This window comes from Pungitius pungitius, chromosome 11, assembly GCF_949316345.1.
Source record: "Pungitius pungitius chromosome 11, fPunPun2.1, whole genome shotgun sequence".
NCBI classification, from domain to species: Eukaryota; Metazoa; Chordata; class Actinopteri; order Perciformes; family Gasterosteidae; genus Pungitius; species Pungitius pungitius.
Genome location: NC_084910.1, coordinates 5,006,034 through 5,025,151, shown reverse-complemented (window position 1 = coordinate 5,025,151; position 19,118 = coordinate 5,006,034). Strand labels below are relative to the sequence as shown.

Below are 19,118 nucleotides of genomic sequence, written 5' to 3'. Positions count from 1 at the left end.
ACAACGCATTACTTTCATGCTACGTCCTAGGTACTTAAAGTGGATGGCGCGTATGTAGCTGTGAAGTTTCCAGGGACATCCAGTAGCATGAATAACCAGACCACTGCTGCTCCCACCGACTCTGACCCATCATCCCTGTTGCAGGACTGCAGGCTCTTGAGAATAGATGAGCTACAGGTAGAGGCATTAAATCATCCAATTGTCCGTCTTTATTGCAGTTTTCGCATTTATTCTGTTTGTAGTACAGGCGAGAGCCTCTCATTTATATTGATTCAACCTTTTTTTTTTTTTAATGACAGGTGGTCAAAACTGGTGGGACTCCTAAAGTTCCCGATTGTTTTCAGCGCACACCTAAAAAGCTTTGTATCCCAGAAAAAGCTGAGATTCTGGCTGTGAATGTTGACTCCAAAGGTAAGCCTTTGTTTTCATTCCGTTTGTATCCTTGATAGTTTTTCAATGAATGTATTTGTAGGTGTGTATATTTTTATTTCCAACCCGTACACATTTCTCAATCCCCCAGGAGTTCACGCAGTGCTAAAAACCGGTAACTGGGTGAGGTACTGTATCTTTGACCTGGCCACAGGCAAAGCCGAACAGGAGAATAATTTCCCCACCAGCAACTTGGCCTTCCTGGGCCAGAGTGAGCGCAATGTTGCCATTTTTACTGCAGGACAGGTGAGATAATCTCCCTAATGTGACATGTTTTGGGGGTTTTAGCACAGGCATTGTTGTATACAAATCAAAAATATTATTTTCCTCCCAGGAATCTCCCATCATCCTTCGAGATGGAAACGGTACAATCTACCCTATGGCTAAAGATTGCATGGGTGGAATTCGAGATCCTGATTGGTTGGACCTGCCTCCTATAAACAGCCTGGGAATGGGAGTGCACTCTCTTGCCAACCTCCCCTCTAACTCTACAATTAAAAAGAAAGCTGCTATTATTATTATGGCTGTCGAGGTAAACGCAACCTTTTTTATGAATGCAATGTAAAAATAAAAATCTGCTTCTATCCTTTTCTACCCATAAATCCGACTGAAGGACCAAAACTGTTCAAATAAGTGGCAATAATCAATACTCGTCTATGTGCCCTTTAGAAACAGACTCTGATGCAGCACGTTCTGCGTTGTGACTACGAGGCGTGCCGGCTGTACCTGGTGAACCTTGAGCAGGCTTTCCTGTTGGATCAGGGCGGCCAGACCCTCCGAGCCCTTTTGGATCATCGCTGCGATGGGAACCGCAACATCCTTCACGCGGCCGTCTCTGTGTGCTTCCCTGTTAGCAACAAGGAGACCAAAGAGGAGGAAGGTAAGCAGGCGCTTTAGCCACTTTTAGTTTGTCACATTTCTTCCCCTTGGCTCCAAGTTTTGGGCATTGCCTTCCTTTTTAGAAAGTCTAAAGAAAATAATGATTTTTCTATCCCAAGAACAAATGATTTTTTTTCTCCATCTACTTAACATGTCATTTACGCTTTTATCCAAAGCGACTTACAATAAGTGCATTTCAACTGTAGAGGTACAAACGAAGAACAACAAAGTGCAATTTCATCAAATAAGCAGTTTTACAACTTGTTATAGATAAGAGCCATTATAAGTACAATTTAAGTGCTACAATTTGTCAGTGTTTTAGTCAAAGTATAGTCTGAAGAGGTGTGTCTTTAGTTTGCAGTGGAAGACAGGGTTAGTACGGTCATTTAAAATCTGGAAAAGTCATGAGAATTTATATTTTTACATTCAACCGGTTATAATTATTATTATTATTATTATAATAATAATAATAATAATAATAATAATAATAATAATAATAATAATAATAATAATAATATGATGGTTGGCTACATGTGGAAAAGTGGATGTCATGAGTTACGACAAACAAAGACCCCGGGACGAGCAGAATGAAAGTAATGTGGAGGCAAAACATTAGAGATTTTAAAAATGCGATAATGGCATTAAATGTCAGTGTGGCGCTGCTAGCAAAGCTACTACAGGAACCCCATCAGAGGGCGACTGCTAGCGAAGCTACACACCACACAGCACGTCTCTTTGGCCGCTGGCTCCGTATGCAACACCGACATTTTCTGACGCGCGCTGTCGTCTGCTGGCGGCAGTTCCAAGTTGTAAACAGAGGGTGTAGAGGCCTTCCTCCGGTGCTTGTCATTGAGCTGCAGACACAAATTCTGTTCTGTTAACCGTTTAGGCACCGGTATGTTTTAATTTTAGCCCTGGTATCAGGAAAAACTCAATCGATAACTCATCCATAGTGGATAATTGTAAACATTAAAAAACGGGGCCTAATTGAATTGTGGGGGAAACACTATGCTTTCGAATTCTCATGGTTAGTTTAAATATTACATTTTCTCACTTTTTCATGTATACACCGAGATTTCCCAACATTTTTGGTCATGGAAATGTCATGGAAATCCATTGGTCAAAATGTGTAAGAACTCTGGGAAGATGTAAAGGCTCTCTGCGGCCCTTATGCCATCCTGATGCGGTGTCAATTTGATTACCTGTTTCCCCTAGTCTCTTTTCCGTTCAATGTGACCGTGCCGTTTTGTTCCAGAAGCTGAAAGGTCGGAGAGAAACACATTTGCAGAGCGTCTATCTGCTGTGGAGGCAATTGCCAACGCCATCTCCGTGGTCTCAAGCAACAGTTCTGGGAATCGGACGGGCTCTTCCAGCAGCAGAGGGTAAATTCTCATTTATGCTGTTTTTGCACACGGCCACCTAAAGTAATATGCTTAAGCAACAGTGCTGGTCTTGATTTCAGACCCATGTTTTCTTTTCATGTGCTTTCACCAGACTTCGGCTGAGGGAGATGATGCGGAGGTCTCTGAGAGCTGCAGGTCTCGGTCGTCACGAGTCCGGCCCGTCATCCAGCGACCACCAAGACCCCGTTTCTCCGCCCATTGCCCCACCAAGTTGGGTCCCTGACCCTCCACCCATGGATCCTGGTCAGTGCATCTGTACAAGATTGTAAAATTAGGATATTCAAAAAAAAACTTTCAGATAAAACTGTAGAAAACAAGATATTAATGAAACCACTGATTTCGTACAGTGGAGGTGTCAAAACAAGGCGTTAAAGACAAAAACCCTTTCTCTACTTTTGCCACAGTGCAGTCCGGCGCATGTGGACAATTTCTGAAGTTGGACAATCCTGACTGACTGAAAAGATTATAAACTCGTGTTGTGTTTTGCGACCCTTAAAACAGAACTTGGCAATATGTATTTCATCGTCTCACTGGCGCATTGTAACACGCCACCCACATCAGGGCAGCCTCTTGAGTTTTGCCGCAGATGTCCTTCCAAAGACAGTTTTACAAAACTGTTGATTTAACTCCCTGTCTCTTAAACTGAAATACAATTTTTTTATTTATCCAACAGACGGTGACATTGACTTCATTCTAGCCCCAGCTGTGGGTTCACTCACCACCGCCTCCACTGGGACGAGCCAGGGACCCAGCACCTCCACCATCCCAGGTACATTACATCTTCATTAGAAGGGGCCGCTAACTGGTTCTACGCATATAGCGCGCACATGTCATACCACGTAATCAAAAATATTTTATTTTAATGTTTAAGATGTAATAGTTGTTTATTCTACCACACACACAATTTCAAACTTTCCAGCTGTAAGCAAAAGCTTCTGCTTCCTTTGGGCATTGCATTGTGGTAGAATAGTTTGCATCATTTCCCTACCTTTTTTTTTTAACACGCCACATAACTCAAAACCTTCTTGGAATCATAAATGATGTATAGCATGTATTTGGGACACAGAAAATAATTTTGCTTATTTTGGTTAAGTTGCATTGGTTTTTTATTGGAGCTTAAAGTTTCGACTGACTAGTCAGTGTTTTTAGATATGACGTTCATAAGAAGACTTCAGAGAAACAAAGCTTCAGATTGTTCTCTCTAAATAGGTTCTATGTGACATCATGCTTTGCCCTCCACTTCAACAGGGCCGTCCACCGAGCCATCAGTGGTTGAATCTAAAGACAGGAAGGCCAATGCCCACCTGATCCTGAAGCTGATGTGTGACAGTGTTGTTCTGAGGCCACACCTACGGGAGCTACTCTCTGCAAAGTACGCTTTTCTACTTCTATCATACTTCTCAGAGCTTACTGTACATAGCTAATGCTCTTACCCTTCTTTTTCTGTCCCTCATGTTGCTGTTTGACAGGGATGCCCGTGGAATGACCCCCTTCATGCTGGCAGTCAGCGGAAGAGCTTACCCGGCAGCCATCACTGTACTGGAGGCTGCTCAGAAAATGTCCAAGGGTTAGTTAATACATTCTCATTGGGTTTTAAAAAATGTTCATTTTTGAATGGTTAATGTTTGCAGACCTGTATTTAAATGCCTGCCTAGTATCGTTCAAATTATACTGATGTTTGGACTAGCCACCACCTCTCAACATATTTTTTTTTTTTTAGTGAATCTGATGTATTTTAAAGGGGGTGAGGTAACAGCTCGGACATTGGGGGGTCATCTGCGAGTTATGTGAAATTCTGACCTATTTAGCTGCCCTGCGTACAACAGCTAGCTATGTTGTAACTGACATTCCTCCCGTTTACATATTTTCCTCCAAATGTCTGACACAGTGGGTGACCCGGGCATTGCAGAGAAGGAAGATGCAGATACTGTGTTCACGGAAATGATTTGCCCCTTGGGTACCAACCCTGATGATTCGCCCCTCTATGTTCTCTGCTGCAACGACACCTGCAGTTTCACTTGGACCGGAGCTGAGCACATTAACCAGGTCAGGTCAATGACCAGATACATTTGTTTCTTGAATTTCAGGTCAAAGAGAGTAAAGAGTAACTGAAAACCTGATCAAATATCAAAAAATAAGTTATGGATAAGTCATGGTAAAGTCTTTTAACATTTATTAGCTGAAATGTGCATGAACATGAATATTTAGTTTGAATAAAAGTTGGTACATTGGTCTTTTTCATCACAATGACTTTGCACTTAGGACATCTTTGAGTGCCGGACCTGCGGTCTGCTCGAGTCCCTCTGCTGCTGCACTGAGTGTGCAAGGGTGTGTCACAAAGGACATGACTGCAAGTAGGTCCTAGTTTTGAGCGTGGCCTCAGTAAATCTTTGTAAACGGTTTACATCCGTCTTACCGTCGGTTTCTCCCGATTGCATTGAATTTAACACTATTATCCTAACTTCGCTGCTGTTCTCTTCCAGGCTGAAGAGGACCTCTCCCACAGCATACTGTGACTGTTGGGAGAAATGTAAATGTAAGACGCTGATCGCCGGCCAGAAGGCCGCCCGTCTGGATCTGCTGTACAGGTTACTCACAACCACCAACCTCGTCACAACACCCAACAGCAGGTAAGGCCACTTTACTCCCTCTGGCTTTAATCTGCATGTCATCCACCAGGGTTCTGTCTTTTGTGTACTTCATAATTAGCAAAACACATGAGGCATTTCTTGCTGAAATCAGCTTGATTGAGTTATTTGGACACAGAAGCTGCATGATAATGTGCAAGCAAGGTAGAAGTGATATTTCTAACATAATCGTTTTTCTGTCCTATCTGCAGGGGAGAGCATATATTGTTGTTCCTGGTGCAGACTGTTGCCAGGCAGAGTGTTGAGCACTGTCAGTACAGACCACCACGCATCAGAGAGGACAGGAATCGCAAGGCTACAAACGCAGAGGGTAGGTTCTGGTTGAACATAAAGATATAAGAATTTAGTACGGTATGAATTTCTCACGTACCATTCATACCGGTGTTACGCCATAACAATATGGATTTTTGGCCATACCACTAGAGCTGCAACTAACGATTATTTTAATAATCGATTCATCTGTCGATTATTTGTTCGATTAATCGATGAATCGGATAAAAAAATGTAAAAACATTAATTTCCAACCCTTTATTGAAAAATAGAACTGACTGTGCACTTTCTAAATATGTTTTGCACTAACAGATTGCTCCTTGAACATCCCTAAGTAAGCAAATAAAATGGATCAACACAAAAAACATACACACATTGCATGATGTATACTTTACAGCCGCCAAATTAAATATATTAGGCACAAAATCATGAAGCATTGCCGTGGTGCTCCCGTGCCAGGCCATGTCGCTTTTGCATATCTTACAATCAGACCTGTCAACCCTCCCGAATTTCAAAGCCCCTCCCGAAAATATCCCGGACCGACCTTTCTCCTGATTTCCACCCGGACAACAATATTGCTGCACCATCCGTCACTGGGCGCGCTGTTTCAGACCGAACAATAATAAAGGTTACACCTTGAAGTTGAGCGCGGCGATTAGAACGTAAAACTACTGGCGCTGCAAAGACAACCGCAGCACCCCCCCCCCTTGCCGCTAGGACCCGCACCCCCCATTTCAGTGTGAAATACCTGGGAGGATTTAGGTCGCATTGGTTTCTCTGCCTCCGCATGTTTCAGAACAGTATTATGGGTCTTTCCGATGGTCTTTCCTTTACCTCAGCTCTGCTCTTTTTTATTTATTTTTCTTAGCAACGCTCTGCTGGCCGGAGCTTTTTTTCTTCTGTTCTGCTGCGCGAGCGCGCAACTTTTTTTTTCTCAGCTCTGCGCGGCGCGCGCAACTTTCTTTTAATACTCAAACATAATAGTCGCGCGACACAACGAATCGATAATGAAATTCGTTGCCAACGCTTTTAATAATCGATTTTAATCGATTTCATCGATTCGTTGTTGCAGCCCTACATACCACCCAGCCCTATGTTCTGGATCCCTCATTTGTTTCCCAACTTAAGCCTGGAACACACCAAGCAGACGGTCGGGCAGTTTTCGTGCGTCGGCAGACTAAATCTCAGTGTGTTCCGCACCGTCTGCTGAAGTTGGTCCTCGTCTGCTTTGTAACGGCCGATTCGACATGTTGAATCGACGCCGGGGCTTGTTGGTCAGTCGGGCCTTCTGATCATTCTGATTGGCTGCTCAGTTAGCGAACCAGTGCACTAGAAGAAAAAAACCTGCAGGCGCAGAACGGACGTGCTACTTTGCCGTCGGGTGTTGAGAATTGGCTTGGTGTCACGGGGCAACTTTGGACCCAGACGCTGCCGACATGAGCCGTTTCTGCAGTCTGCTCACGTTGCCACTAGTTTTTCGGCGTCTGCTTGGTGTGTACGAGGCTTTATAATAATCAGGCAGACTTCTCAACACTTGCGTGAGACGATTTCCCCCTTACACATTTAGTACTAATTTTTTTTTTAAAAGAGTTCCTCCGAGGCATCTGCTGTATGACACCTTTCTTTCCTCTTTCAGACTCTGACATGCCAGACCACGATCTAGAACCTCCTCGCTTTGCTCAGCTGGCTCTGGAGAGGGTCCTGCAGGACTGGAATGCACTGAAGTCTATGATCATGTTTGGCTCCCAGGAGAATAAAGACCCGTAAGTATCACCGGGAAACGCCACCAACAGCAGTAGAATCTGAATGAGTTCTATTTGTGCGCCTCAAAGAACTGAATGTCATGTTTTTTTCTTTTGTTACGTCCTAGACTTAGTGCCAGCAGCAGAATTGCCCACCTCCTGCCTGAAGAGCAGGTCTACCTGAACCAGCAGAGTGGCACCATTCGCCTGGACTGTTTCACCCACTGCCTCATTGTCAAGTGTGCTCCTGACATCACTGTAAGTCGAGCTAGTTTGAAGACAAGGGGAGAACAATCCCATTTCTGGCACACACTTATTTGACACAATGTTAAACAAGCCTCTGTTGGTATCTTTATCCTGAGCATGCTGCTTTTCTTTTGTATTAGTTTATAGACACCTTGCTAGGTACACTAGTAAAGGAGCTGCAGAACAAGTACACTCCTGGCCGGAGAGAAGAGGCAGTCACTGTGACCAGGAGGTTCCTGCGCTCTGTCGCCCGGGTGTTTGTCATCCTCAGCGTGGAGATGGCGTCATCCAAGAAGAAAAAGTAAGAACCAAAATTATAAAGTTTTTCAAGCACAGTTTTGACGTGTAGGAATTCTTTAAAAATCAACTGAAAATGGCTACATAATGACATTCATTAAACTTAAGTTTTTTTTTTTCTTCTTCTCCAAGCAACTTCATCCCTCAGCCTATTGGAAAATGTCGGCGTGTTTTCCAAGCACTACATCCCTACGCTGTGGAGGAGCTGTGTAATGTAGCAGAGTCGCTGATTGTGCCTGTGCGAATGGGTATCGCGAGGCCGACTGCTCCGTTCACTTTGGCCAGCACCAGCATAGACGCCGTTCAGGGCAGCGAGGAGCTCTTCTCTGTGGAACCGCTGCCTCCAAGGCCTTCTCCTGACCAGTCCAGCAGGTCGGTTGGTTTCAGTCCCCTCATTTTTCCTTTCTTTATTTCCATTATTTTGTTATGAAAGATTGTAATGTGCTTATGGGCGTGAATATGAGAACCCTTTTGAATCACTGCAGGTCCGCATAGGATGCCTGATTTCTTATTCTCCAACTGTAATGACTTCTGGTTTTGTGCTTCGTCCCCCAGCTCCAGTCAGACCGCTGCCTCTTATATCATCAGGAACCCCCAGCCTCGGCGCAGCAGCCAGTCTCAGCCTACCAGAGGAAGAGACGAAGAGCAGGATGACATTGTGTCAGCAGATGTGGAAGAGGTGGTGAGCCTCATTATATAATCGTTATGGCCTGCAGGTCAACCCTATGTACATTGGTCACTAGTTTCTAAGCAAGTATGATGCCACCTAGTTTTAGATGAATATACTAATTTTCATTCTAATCACTGTATCATATTGGGTGATAATGGGAAAAGCTCTGTCTTATCGCAAAGCGTTTTCTTACGATATGTTTTGTTTCTTTCAGGTTGAAGTTGTAGAAGGAGTAGCCGGTGAGGAAGACCATCATGATGACCAAGAGGAACAGGGAGAGGAAAATGCAGAAGCAGAAGGCCAGCATGACGAGCACGACGAAGATGGTGAGACGCAACCTACGTTTTAAAACCAAGGGATTTAATGACAGTGTTCATGTTTCACCATATTGAAGCAGCCGACAGCGAGTGAGATATCTGTATGTCATCCCCTCTGCTTTTAGGAAGCGACATGGAGCTGGATCTTCTGGCAGCGGCTGAAACGGAGAGCGACAGCGAAAGCAACCACAGCAATCAAGATAATGCCAGCGGCCGCAGGAGTGTCGTCACGGCAGCCACAGCTGGCTCAGAAGCAGGTTTGTCAACAGCAGTTACTAATCTTTGTTTAGATTTCATTTTAGATTTTCTTTAAAATCCCCCTTCACAACTGCAATGTTCCCTTTTTTTGGCCTCCTTAAAATCTATTCTTTCCAAATCTTTGTGGCTCCAACTGCTTACTAAATAGAAATTACATTTCTGTCTTGCTGCACTGTGGTATATTTTCCTTGAATTGCGTACTGCAGTCCTCAGAAAATCATTGGTACAGTCAGCATTTTGGAAATTACTGGGATTAATGTTTGGAGAGCTAATGATACGGCAGACAAAATGGTCCCTGGCTGAATACCCCATGTATTTCATTCGCAGGCAGTAGGGTGTCCTTGGCATTTCCTATTTTTGGTAGGAGCTCCTCTTTATTTCAATGCATACACAGATGTCAGGGCAAGAGTGAATTTATGAAGTGCATACAGTTTCCTGCTGAGAGTTCCTTCACTTTGTCCCTTTTCTCACATTCCACTGTTATCGTCTGTCATTTTTAACCAAAACCCATCACAGGTGTTGTCCTTTTCACCCAAATAACTCACTAATCAACTTTTCACAACAGCTTTTCCAAAATGGTGTGGTGTTTTTCTTCTCGGTCATCTAAAATGTCTTTCTTGCTAATAATGTTCAGAATATTAGTACATTTGAGACATTCTTCCTCACTTATGCCATTTCCAATCTATTTGAAAAATGAATATGTGATAAATGATGTTAGTTTGCGCAAGGGGCACGCAGCTGTTGTCTTGACTTCAGTGCTGTTGCCATCACATCAGTGTCGTTTGGCTTTGTAGTGGTGTGATTCACTAACCCGCACTCCTGCCTGGATAAATCTGATGTGACGGACAAAAGATGGAGAAAAGCAAAAGCCATTAAAATGGTCTTTTTTTTTTTTTTTTTCTTCATCCCAAATTCTCCTCCTACTTTCCTCCCTGAAGGCGCCAGCAGTGTTCCGGCCTTCTTTTCAGAAGATGACTCCCAGTCCAATGACTCCAGCGACTCGGACAGCAGCAGCAGTCAGAGCGACGACGTCGACCAGGAGACGTTCCTGTTGGATGAGCCGCTGGAAAGGACAACTACCGCCTCTCATGCCAACAGTGCGGCCCAGGCTCCCCGCTCCATGCAGTGGGCTGTTAGAAACACCCCCAGCCAGAGGGCCACAGGGAGCGCTCCCTCCAGCACGTCAACACCTGCTGGTCAGTGGATCTTTGGGATTTTATTGTGTGTTGTGTATTGTACGGTTCCACATGACTGTCAAGGAAAGAAAATGCACCTTGATCATACTGTAATGGTCTTTTTTTATTTTATTTTTTTTAACAGCGAGCTCTACAGGCCTCATCTACATCGACCCAACTAACCTGCGTCGCTCTAGTGCCATCAGTTCCAGTGCGGCGGCTGCGGCGGCAGCCCTTGAGGCCAGCAACTCGAGCAGCTATCTGACATCTGCCAGCAGCCTGGCCCGGGCCTACAGCATCGTCATAAGGCAGATCTCGGACCTCATGAGTCTAATTCCCAAGTACAACCAACAGGTCTACACACAATACCCTGCTGCTGTGAAGCTCACCTACCAGGATGCTGTGAACCTGCAAGTAAGAAAGAATTAAGTCATTGTGTGGATTAAATAAGTTATACATCTTTTTATTTAATAATGACAGTAATATTTTCAGATATTTTTCTGAAAAACTAAGCTCCAGAATCATTGATGCTGACATTGAGTATTTGGGGGTACATGTATTTTGGGGTGCGCGGTTGAAAAACCCAATCCAACTGTTCAGAAAAGACAGATTACGACCTAAAAAAAAGCTAATCATGAAGTTATCATAATTAAGGAAAATAGTAAGAGCATTCAAAAATTCACCTTCATCAAAATATAGTTGTCCATGTTGAAAATGTAATCAATCTGCATTGTATCATTATATTGGCCTGTGGACAACAATGACAATCTGAAAATTGTCATGTTTTTAATTCTATAAGCGTAATTAGTTGATTCAGAGTGTAATGTTTCTATTTTGGTTGGAAACAGAACTATGTCGAAGAGAAGCTGATTCCAACCTGGAACTGGATGGTGTCGATCATGGACTCCACCGAGGCTCAGTTGCGATACGGCTCTGCTCTGTCATCGGCTGGAGACCCGGGTCACCCGAGTCACCCGCTCCACGCATCTCAGCACTCTGCTCGCAGGGAGCGTATAACAGCCCGGGAGGAGGCCAGCCTGCGCACCCTTGAGGGACGAAGGTAAAAAAAAAAAATCTTTCTGCAAACTCAACAAGCACCAAACGGTTATCAAATGGGACAATAAATACATTAAGGAGATAATTCGACATAGTGTTCTCACCTATTTTATGTTCTTTCAGGAGAGCGGCTACCTTGCTGACGGCTCGTCAGGGCATGATGTCGGCGCGGGGCGACTTCCTGAACTACGCGTTGTCCCTCATGCGTTCCCACAACGATGAGCACTCCGATGTGCTGCCCGTGCTGGACGTGTGCTCCCTGAAACACGTGGCCTACGTTTTCCAGGCTCTTATCTACTGGATTAAAGCCATGAACCAGCAGACCACGCTAGACACCCCCCAGATGGACAGGAAGAGGTAGATGACAAAAATCCTTAAAAATGCCTTTTTCTTTACCATACCAACTGTTTGGTTACGACACAAAAAGAGAAACTCAGCTGGGTTTATATTTGCATTACTAAACAATTGTATAAATACAAGACAGTAAATTGTTTTCTATGTAGATAATACAAGGCTAACGTCAAGAACTGTTGTCATCCGGTCACCAACTATTTACTATGGCTTACTAAATCAACCCCTCTGTAACGACAGCAGTATTAAATAATCCACTTTACCTGTTTTTAGGAATCGAGAGATTTTGGAGCTGGGTTTGGACAATGAGGATTCTGAACATGAGAACGACGATGACACCAATCAGAGTAAGCCCTATAGCTAACATGCAACATCAGTCAATGAGTCATAAATATAAACATGCTTCGAACCATAATTTGTGTGCTGACAGATGGTTTGTTTGTGCTTCACCTCAGGTTCAACTCTCCAGGACAAGGATGAGGATCCAGTCCCAGCTGAGACGGGTCAGAACCACCCCTTCTTCCGTCGCTCTGACTCCATGACCTTCCTGGGCTGCATCCCACCCAACCCTTTCGATGTTCCCCTGGCTGAGGCCATCCCACTGGCAGACCAGCCTCATCTCCTACAGGTCAGTTGCTGCTCAGTGTCTAGAGTGAAGCTGGAAAGGTTAAAAAATGCACAGTCCACCAACCCCCTCGCATTTATCAGCATGCAACATCATGCCAGCCAGTGGCAGGGCTGGCCAATGGGTATGTCTCAATCACCCTGGCAACAGCTGCAAGAGAGAAGGATATCTGTAAAAAATATGAGCATGCAGGTCACATCCCCCAATCAGGAATGTTCTGTCAGTTTTGAAATTACATGTCAAGAAGATGCCTGATATAGATTGGATGAAGCTTCTTTATCAATGATAGCCGCAGAGAGGGAGGAGACCACATTTGTTGATTCATCTTTTTTTATTTGAAATTAAATTATGCAAGATTCAGAGGAAACGGTGACTGCAAGAAATCTGTTCTGTTGTGCAGCCAGGTTTAATTTCCCAATGCGGTCTTTGGCTTTGAGTTGATTGTGCTTCCTCTTTAACAGCCTAATGCCAGGAAGGAGGATCTGTTCGGTCGGCCCTCTCAGGGCTTGTACTCGTCCTCCTACATGGCTACCAAAGGCCTGGCTGACTCAAGCATGGACAGGAACTGCCTGGAGGTAAACATGGGCTCCTCTCTACCCTCCCCCTCTCAGGTATACCACTCCTCTTCACTGGACAAACATGCTGGCACCTGTGTTCTAATATCCACGCATAGAAAACACCATGAACTTTGTCATGGCAGTAAATGGAATTTGAAGTTATAATTTGTAAAATACTATACAGGATGGCAGACCAGCGCCACCGGTTGCATTTGAAATGATGAACGCCAAGAAATAATTGGCGTTTTGGTTATTTATTTTTGCTCACACTCAATTTGAGTGTGGATATTGGAGCACAGCTTGTGGTCTGTCCCATTATCACATTTCCATTCTTTCATCGCACTGTCAACATCAAAGACATGTATTCACGTCGCTGAAGAACTCCTCTGACCCCCAACAGATCCTGCCCACAAAGATGTCTTACTCAGCCAACCTGAAGAATGTTATGAGTATGGAAACCGGCCAGCGGAGCACTGGGAACGATTCACTGGCCGAGCAGGCGCTCGAGGCTTCAAAACCGGGCCCTTCACCCCATGACCTCGCTGCCCAGCTGAAAAGCAGCCTACTTGCTGAGATTGGCCTCACTGAAAGTGATGGACCCCCCCTCTCAACATTCAGGTACCCAATATTAATCTGATGTTGGTTTAGCAAAAGTGGCAACTTAATGTTTGTAATGGTTAGTTTGTGAATCTGTTTTAAACCCTATAAAAATACAAATCTAGCATCCTGATGTGTGCTCCTTTTCCTGTCCAGACCTCACTGTAGTTTCATGGGGATGATGATATCACATGACATGCTGCTCGGCCGCTGGCGTCTGTCACTGGAGCTGTTTGGTCGCGTGTTCATGGAGGACGTCGGAGCCGAACCCGGATCGGTACATTTAAAAAAAATATATTTTCTTACATGTAGGTTTGCAAACTGGAATATCAAACTGCACCCAACCTAATTTGTATTTTAGATTATTCTACATTGGCTCACTTATTTCTTTATCATAGCACTGTCATTCAAGTTTTTTTTATGGGAGGGTACTTTTATAGCGCCAGTTTACCGTGCAACACTATTTCTCCATACTTTCTGGTGTCTTCGATATCTGAGTGCAGGATCATAATTTGGCCGTTCGCTATTGTTTATCCCAGATCCTCACAGAACTAGGTGGCTTTGAGGTAAAGGAATCCAAGTTCCGTCGGGAGATGGAGAAGCTGAGGAACCTGCAGTCCCGTGACCTGGCCCTGGAGGTGGACCGCGATCGGGACCAGCTGATACAGCAGACCATGCGTCAGCTCAACACCCACTTTGGCAGGCGCTGCGCAACCACACCCATGGCTGTGCACAGAGTGAAGGTCACCTTCAAAGATGAGCCGGGGGAAGGCAGCGGTGTGGCCCGCAGCTTCTACACGGCCATCGCCTTGGCCCTCCTCTCTAACGACAAGCTGCCCAATCTGGACTGTGTTCAGAGTGTCAGCAAGGGCATGCAGGCCAGCAGTACGTGTCATCACGATTACAATTCAAGTATGACCATACATAGAAACTATACTGTATTATAGAACACATTTATTGTGGCATTCAATGGTACTTTTATGATGCTTGATGATCATGATGAAAACTGTCTGCAAACATTTTTCTTTTCTTTTCTACACGCAACTGAACTATTATATTCAATGAGTGTTTGTTGTGCCTTTGTCTGTAGATCTGATGCAGCGCTTAAGAAACAGAGACCGGGAAAGGGAGCGGAGAAGCGGGGGGCTTCGAGCGGGATCTCGTCGAGACAGAGACAGGTATTCTCCCCTTTTTTACCAAAAATGTTTTTGTTGTTCTAGACTGAGACCTATGTTTGTGTTGCACAGAGACTCGAGGAGGCAGCTGTCCATAGACACTCGGCCTTTCAGGCCCTCGTCTGAGGGAAACCCCAGTGATGAGCCTGACCCCCTGCCTGCACACAGACAGGCCCTGGGTGAAAGGCTCTACCCACGCGTTCACGCCATGCAACCAGTAATTAACCATCTGCATACATTTCTATTAGTTCAAGAACAGGTCGACATTTGTTGACTCAGGGCGTCCTCATAACACCTTGATTTTCAAACGTAAACATACTTGTACTACAAAACTAATGTGCATCACGGGAACAATTGCAACTTTGACACCAGATACATTCTTATTTTTTTTTCCTCAGGCGTTTGCCAGTAAAATCACTGGCATGTTGCTGGAGCTGTCCCCCGCCCAGCTGCTGCTGCTGCTCGCTAGTGAGGACTCTCTCCGAGCCAGGGTGGAGGAGGCCATGGAGCTTCTCATTGCACATGGAAGGTACCCATCTGCTCACAGTGGTCACACACATACCTTAGACTGCATTTAACTTAAGTGCTCTGGCAGTAAATTATATCATAAGAAGAATAACATTAAGTAACCTTTTAAACTTTTGTCACCTCCCAGGGAAAATGGAGCCGACAGCATATTGGACTTGGGTCTTTTGGAGGCTCCAGAGAAAGCACAAGTAAATTAAGAGTCTCCTTTTTCATTGTGTTCTTGAGCTGAATCTTTACCTTTTTTGGGATATCATCAAGTGTGCTTTAGCACACCTACTACTACTACTCCTCTTATTGACATAATGTGACATAAATGCCTCTGTGCAATGGATGCACTCTAACCCGCCTCCTTTGTGTTGTGTGGGTATAGCAGCAGGAAAACCGTAAGCGTCATGGTTCAACGCGCAGTGTGGTTGACATGGAGCTGGATGACCCAGACGATGGGGACGACAACGCCCCTCTCTTCTACCAGCCTGGCAAAAGAGGTTTTTACTCCCCTCGGCCCGGGAAGAACACGGAAGCCCGGTTGAACTGCTTCCGTAACATTGGCAGGTAATGAATCGTCCCCTTTAGTGGGCAAACTTAGAGGGATTTACAATCTGTCTCCTTTGGTCAAACGTGAGCAGACTCATCTTTCAACAATGAAGGATGCAAAAGCTAAATGTGGCGTTTTCTTTACAGAATATTGGGCTTATGTCTGCTTCAAAATGAACTCTGTCCAATCACATTGAACAGACATGTCATCAAAGTGCTGCTTGGGAGGAAGGTAAGGGATACATTGATGGTATGTTGTTAGAACTGCTGCTTCATGTTTGTGCTTTTCAGAATAGAGTTGCTAGATGTACTTTGTCCCTGCAGGTGAACTGGCATGACTTTGCATTCTTTGACCCGGTCATGTATGAGAGCCTGCGGCAGCTGATCCGCCATTCTCAGGCCGGCGAAGCAGATGCAGTGTTTGCTGCTATGGACCTCGCCTTTGCCATTGACCTCTGCAAAGAGGAAGGAGCTGGACAGGTAGCACCACACGGCCAGTGTAATACTAAGATGACATTTGAGTAATTCTTGAGCTGTATATCAAGGGTCCCCAACCTGGTAACAGGCTGCAAAGAAGAAAAAAGAAAATAATTTGATTTATATATAATTTAACCATATACAGCAGTTCCCCTGCTGTATATGGTTAAAGTAGAAATCCATTAAACCAAGACAAGAAGGGAGTGGCTAGAAACTAGAGGCAATGTATAAGTAAATGTTTTTAATTGGGATCTAGTGCACTTACCTTGTACGGGTAACGAGTTTATGGAAATTTGTAACTAGGCTTAATTTTTAGATGCAGCCCTTATTTCTGTCTTCAGAATTCTGCTTTCTTGTGTGATGTTTTTGGATACTCAAACCTATAAGGCCCCAAAACGTATACACATCCTGTGGTTCCCATGTCTTTATACAAGACAAACTCGTACAAAATGTGCTTGTCTGTAATCTTTTGGGGTTTTTATTTATCCACATGTTTTGCATCACAGGATGTTGATGTCCAGATTTGAATCTGGAAAGTTGAATATGTTGTTCCACAAAGTGTTAATTGATGCTTTATTCTCCCTGGTTCAGGTGGAGCTTCTGTCCGGTGGGGTCAACATGCCAGTGACCCCTCTGAACGTGTACGAGTACGTGAGGAAGTATGCCGAGCACAGAATGCTGGTTGTGGCCGAGCAGCCTCTTCATGTGAGTACAACACTTTGAACTTTTGACAATTCCAGGATACCTGAGAGGTTGTTTTTATTTTTTTATGCTGCCAAACATTTTCTTAAAATGTTAGTTTATTGGAAAAACACATTTTTTGTTGGTCTCAAAAGTGTATTTACACCAGTTATGCATGTCTTAAGGCAATGAGGAAGGGTTTGCTGGATGTACTTCCCAAAAACGCCCTGGAGGACCTGACTGCAGAGGACTTCCGGCTGCTGGTAAACGGCTGTGGAGAAGTCAATGTCCAGATGCTCATTAGCTTCACCTCCTTCAATGATGAATCTGGTAAGCTGCTATGTCCGAACCGCATGCTCTGCTTCATTGGTATTCCTGTCCCATCTCCGTTTCCTGCATTCATGCCGAGATGAACGTTTTACGGTTGTAAACTTTCCCTTAAGCAAAGTAAGCCTTGCACTTCATCCAACAGGGGAAAATGCAGACAAACTACTGCAGTTTAAACGCTGGTTTTGGTCCATAGTGGAAAAGATGAGCATGACTGAGAGGCAAGATTTGGTAAGTCGTTTCTCGTCGTGATCATTGTTCTCCTAAACAGAGGGACTCCCTGTGGCTCTCAGTAGTTATGTGCTTGACATAGGGAATAATTGCTCTGTTGGTACATTACTTGATTATCGCAATAATGCCACAAAGCCAGCGTGAGCCGCGTGTGATGGATGCCTCACACACAGCGTTGACTGGGGTTAAATAAGTCAACAATTTAGTTATCAATATCTATATATGAAAATAACTACAGCGTTTTCACATCTGCAACACCTCATGCTGCTGGTATGATGTTGGTACGCTGTTTTAAGATTATTTTCACTGTATATAAAGCACAAACTGAAAAAATATGCGAGACCTTGAATAAAACACTTGAGCCAACTGTTCATTAATGGGGCTGCTCTAACCTGCCCACATTCTGCTCAACCAGGCAGCACATGGATAAATGGCTTTTTACATGCTGCTTTTTATGTGGTGCCACCTTATTTAAATGTAAGTGCAAGTAAAAGATACCAGGAAGATCTGTCGGAGCGTTGGCTCTTACACAGCACCGCTTTGTATAAATGATCCTTTTCTGTTTCTATTGAAGGACAACATTAGTGTCATAGTTGCATCTAGTGAAGAAGAGTTTGTAATTTGTAGTTGCATTGTCAGACGTTAAGTGATCTGTATGAAGAGCAGCAATAACCACCAATAGCAACACTGTTCAATCATGTATTTACTGTATCTTGTTACCCTTTTTTTGTTTTTTTGTACCGATTCCAGTGCACAGACATCAAATACAATTGATTTAAAATGGCTCATTTCACTTGTTCACGTACTCAGGTATACTTCTGGACCTCCAGCCCGTCCCTGCCAGCCAGCGAGGAGGGCTTCCAGCCAATGCCCTCCATCACCATCCGGCCTCCAGACGACCAGCACCTCCCCACAGCCAACACCTGCATCTCACGTCTCTACGTGCCACTATATTCTTCAAAACAGATACTCAAACAGAAACTCCTGCTAGCCATTAAGACCAAAAACTTTGGTTTTGTGTAGAGGTTCAACATAAGAGTTTAAAAAAAGGAATACAATTAAAACATGTTTACTGTTGTGTAATATTTACCTAGCTCCATTTTTGTAGATTTATTTTTTGTCTATACAATTTTATGAAATTCGACATACTGTCAAAATCTCCCCAGGCAGTAATATTTGTTTGTGTTGTGAACACAAACGGCTTGTTATTTTTATTTCAATTTTTTTTTTAATTTTTATTTTGTGTTAATGAAGAGGTATACAGTCCAGAACATTCCTGCATTGGCACTGTAAAACATAAAGCCCACACCCTGCTTTATTGGCTTAAACTTTTGCTTCCCAGGAATGTGGTTTGACAGAAAGCTGTCTGCCGAGACCCAGCCAAAGATGACAGCAGTAGAAGTATTTAAAAGAAGACACACTGTGATTATGTTTTTTCCTTCCCTAGAAAAGTACTATCACTGACAGTTCACTGCTGCCTTGTGGAAAGTCCTTTTTCTTTTTTCTTTTTTTCTTGTACAGGGGGAGTAGGGAATTTCAAAATAAACTTGGATGCAAATAAGTTGTCCTGCCTGAATTTGATTTACCACTGTTTTAGGTTAAGATTGTTAGGGATTTATTATTTTACCAATGTGAGACGAAGCTG

At 44.0% G+C, this 19,118-nt stretch overlaps 1 protein-coding gene across 15 annotated transcripts in view; it reads left to right on the top strand.

Annotated features, from left to right (window-relative positions):
* Window positions 1-19,034, top strand: part of ubr5 (ubiquitin protein ligase E3 component n-recognin 5) — a 29,391-nt gene extending 10,357 nt beyond the window's left edge. For 4 of the 15 annotated variants that reach the window (XM_037453059.2, XM_037453063.2, XM_037453068.2 and 1 more), the window contains 43 exons: window positions 31-177; window positions 300-411; window positions 521-675; window positions 764-961; window positions 1,099-1,309; window positions 2,564-2,690; window positions 2,803-2,954; window positions 3,385-3,480; window positions 3,960-4,083; window positions 4,181-4,278; window positions 4,600-4,757; window positions 4,974-5,065; window positions 5,195-5,341; window positions 5,551-5,669; window positions 7,266-7,392; window positions 7,500-7,629; window positions 7,758-7,918; window positions 8,047-8,286; window positions 8,470-8,596; window positions 8,799-8,910; window positions 9,027-9,158; window positions 9,487-9,519; window positions 10,098-10,355; window positions 10,480-10,748; window positions 11,183-11,394; window positions 11,514-11,747; window positions 12,015-12,088; window positions 12,197-12,369; window positions 12,828-12,977; window positions 13,324-13,541; window positions 13,677-13,797; window positions 14,060-14,432; window positions 14,611-14,698; window positions 14,768-14,912; window positions 15,094-15,224; window positions 15,351-15,411; window positions 15,594-15,775; window positions 15,905-15,989; window positions 16,082-16,237; window positions 16,826-16,939; window positions 17,101-17,245; window positions 17,388-17,473; window positions 18,284-19,034. In XM_037453059.2, the coding sequence (XP_037308956.2) occupies window positions 31-177; window positions 300-411; window positions 521-675; window positions 764-961; window positions 1,099-1,309; window positions 2,564-2,690; window positions 2,803-2,954; window positions 3,385-3,480; window positions 3,960-4,083; window positions 4,181-4,278; window positions 4,600-4,757; window positions 4,974-5,065; window positions 5,195-5,341; window positions 5,551-5,669; window positions 7,266-7,392; window positions 7,500-7,629; window positions 7,758-7,918; window positions 8,047-8,286; window positions 8,470-8,596; window positions 8,799-8,910; window positions 9,027-9,158; window positions 9,487-9,519; window positions 10,098-10,355; window positions 10,480-10,748; window positions 11,183-11,394; window positions 11,514-11,747; window positions 12,015-12,088; window positions 12,197-12,369; window positions 12,828-12,977; window positions 13,324-13,541; window positions 13,677-13,797; window positions 14,060-14,432; window positions 14,611-14,698; window positions 14,768-14,912; window positions 15,094-15,224; window positions 15,351-15,411; window positions 15,594-15,775; window positions 15,905-15,989; window positions 16,082-16,237; window positions 16,826-16,939; window positions 17,101-17,245; window positions 17,388-17,473; window positions 18,284-18,496 (6,486 nt within the window). In that variant the 3' untranslated portion in view covers window positions 18,497-19,034. Of the gene's footprint in view, window positions 1-30; window positions 178-299; window positions 412-520; window positions 676-763; window positions 962-1,098; window positions 1,310-2,563; window positions 2,691-2,802; window positions 2,955-3,384; window positions 3,481-3,959; window positions 4,084-4,180; window positions 4,279-4,599; window positions 4,758-4,973; window positions 5,066-5,194; window positions 5,342-5,550; window positions 5,670-7,265; window positions 7,393-7,499; window positions 7,630-7,757; window positions 7,919-8,046; window positions 8,287-8,469; window positions 8,597-8,798; window positions 8,911-9,026; window positions 9,159-9,486; window positions 9,520-10,097; window positions 10,356-10,479; window positions 10,749-11,182; window positions 11,395-11,513; window positions 11,748-12,014; window positions 12,089-12,196; window positions 12,370-12,827; window positions 12,978-13,323; window positions 13,542-13,676; window positions 13,798-14,059; window positions 14,433-14,610; window positions 14,913-15,093; window positions 15,225-15,350; window positions 15,412-15,593; window positions 15,776-15,904; window positions 15,990-16,081; window positions 16,238-16,825; window positions 16,940-17,100; window positions 17,246-17,387; window positions 17,474-18,283 lie in introns of all 15 variants that reach the window. The other 11 variants (XM_037453070.2, XM_037453060.2, XM_037453067.2 and 8 more) reach the window with 10 other exon arrangements.
* Window positions 19,035-19,118: the final 84 nt, after the last annotated feature.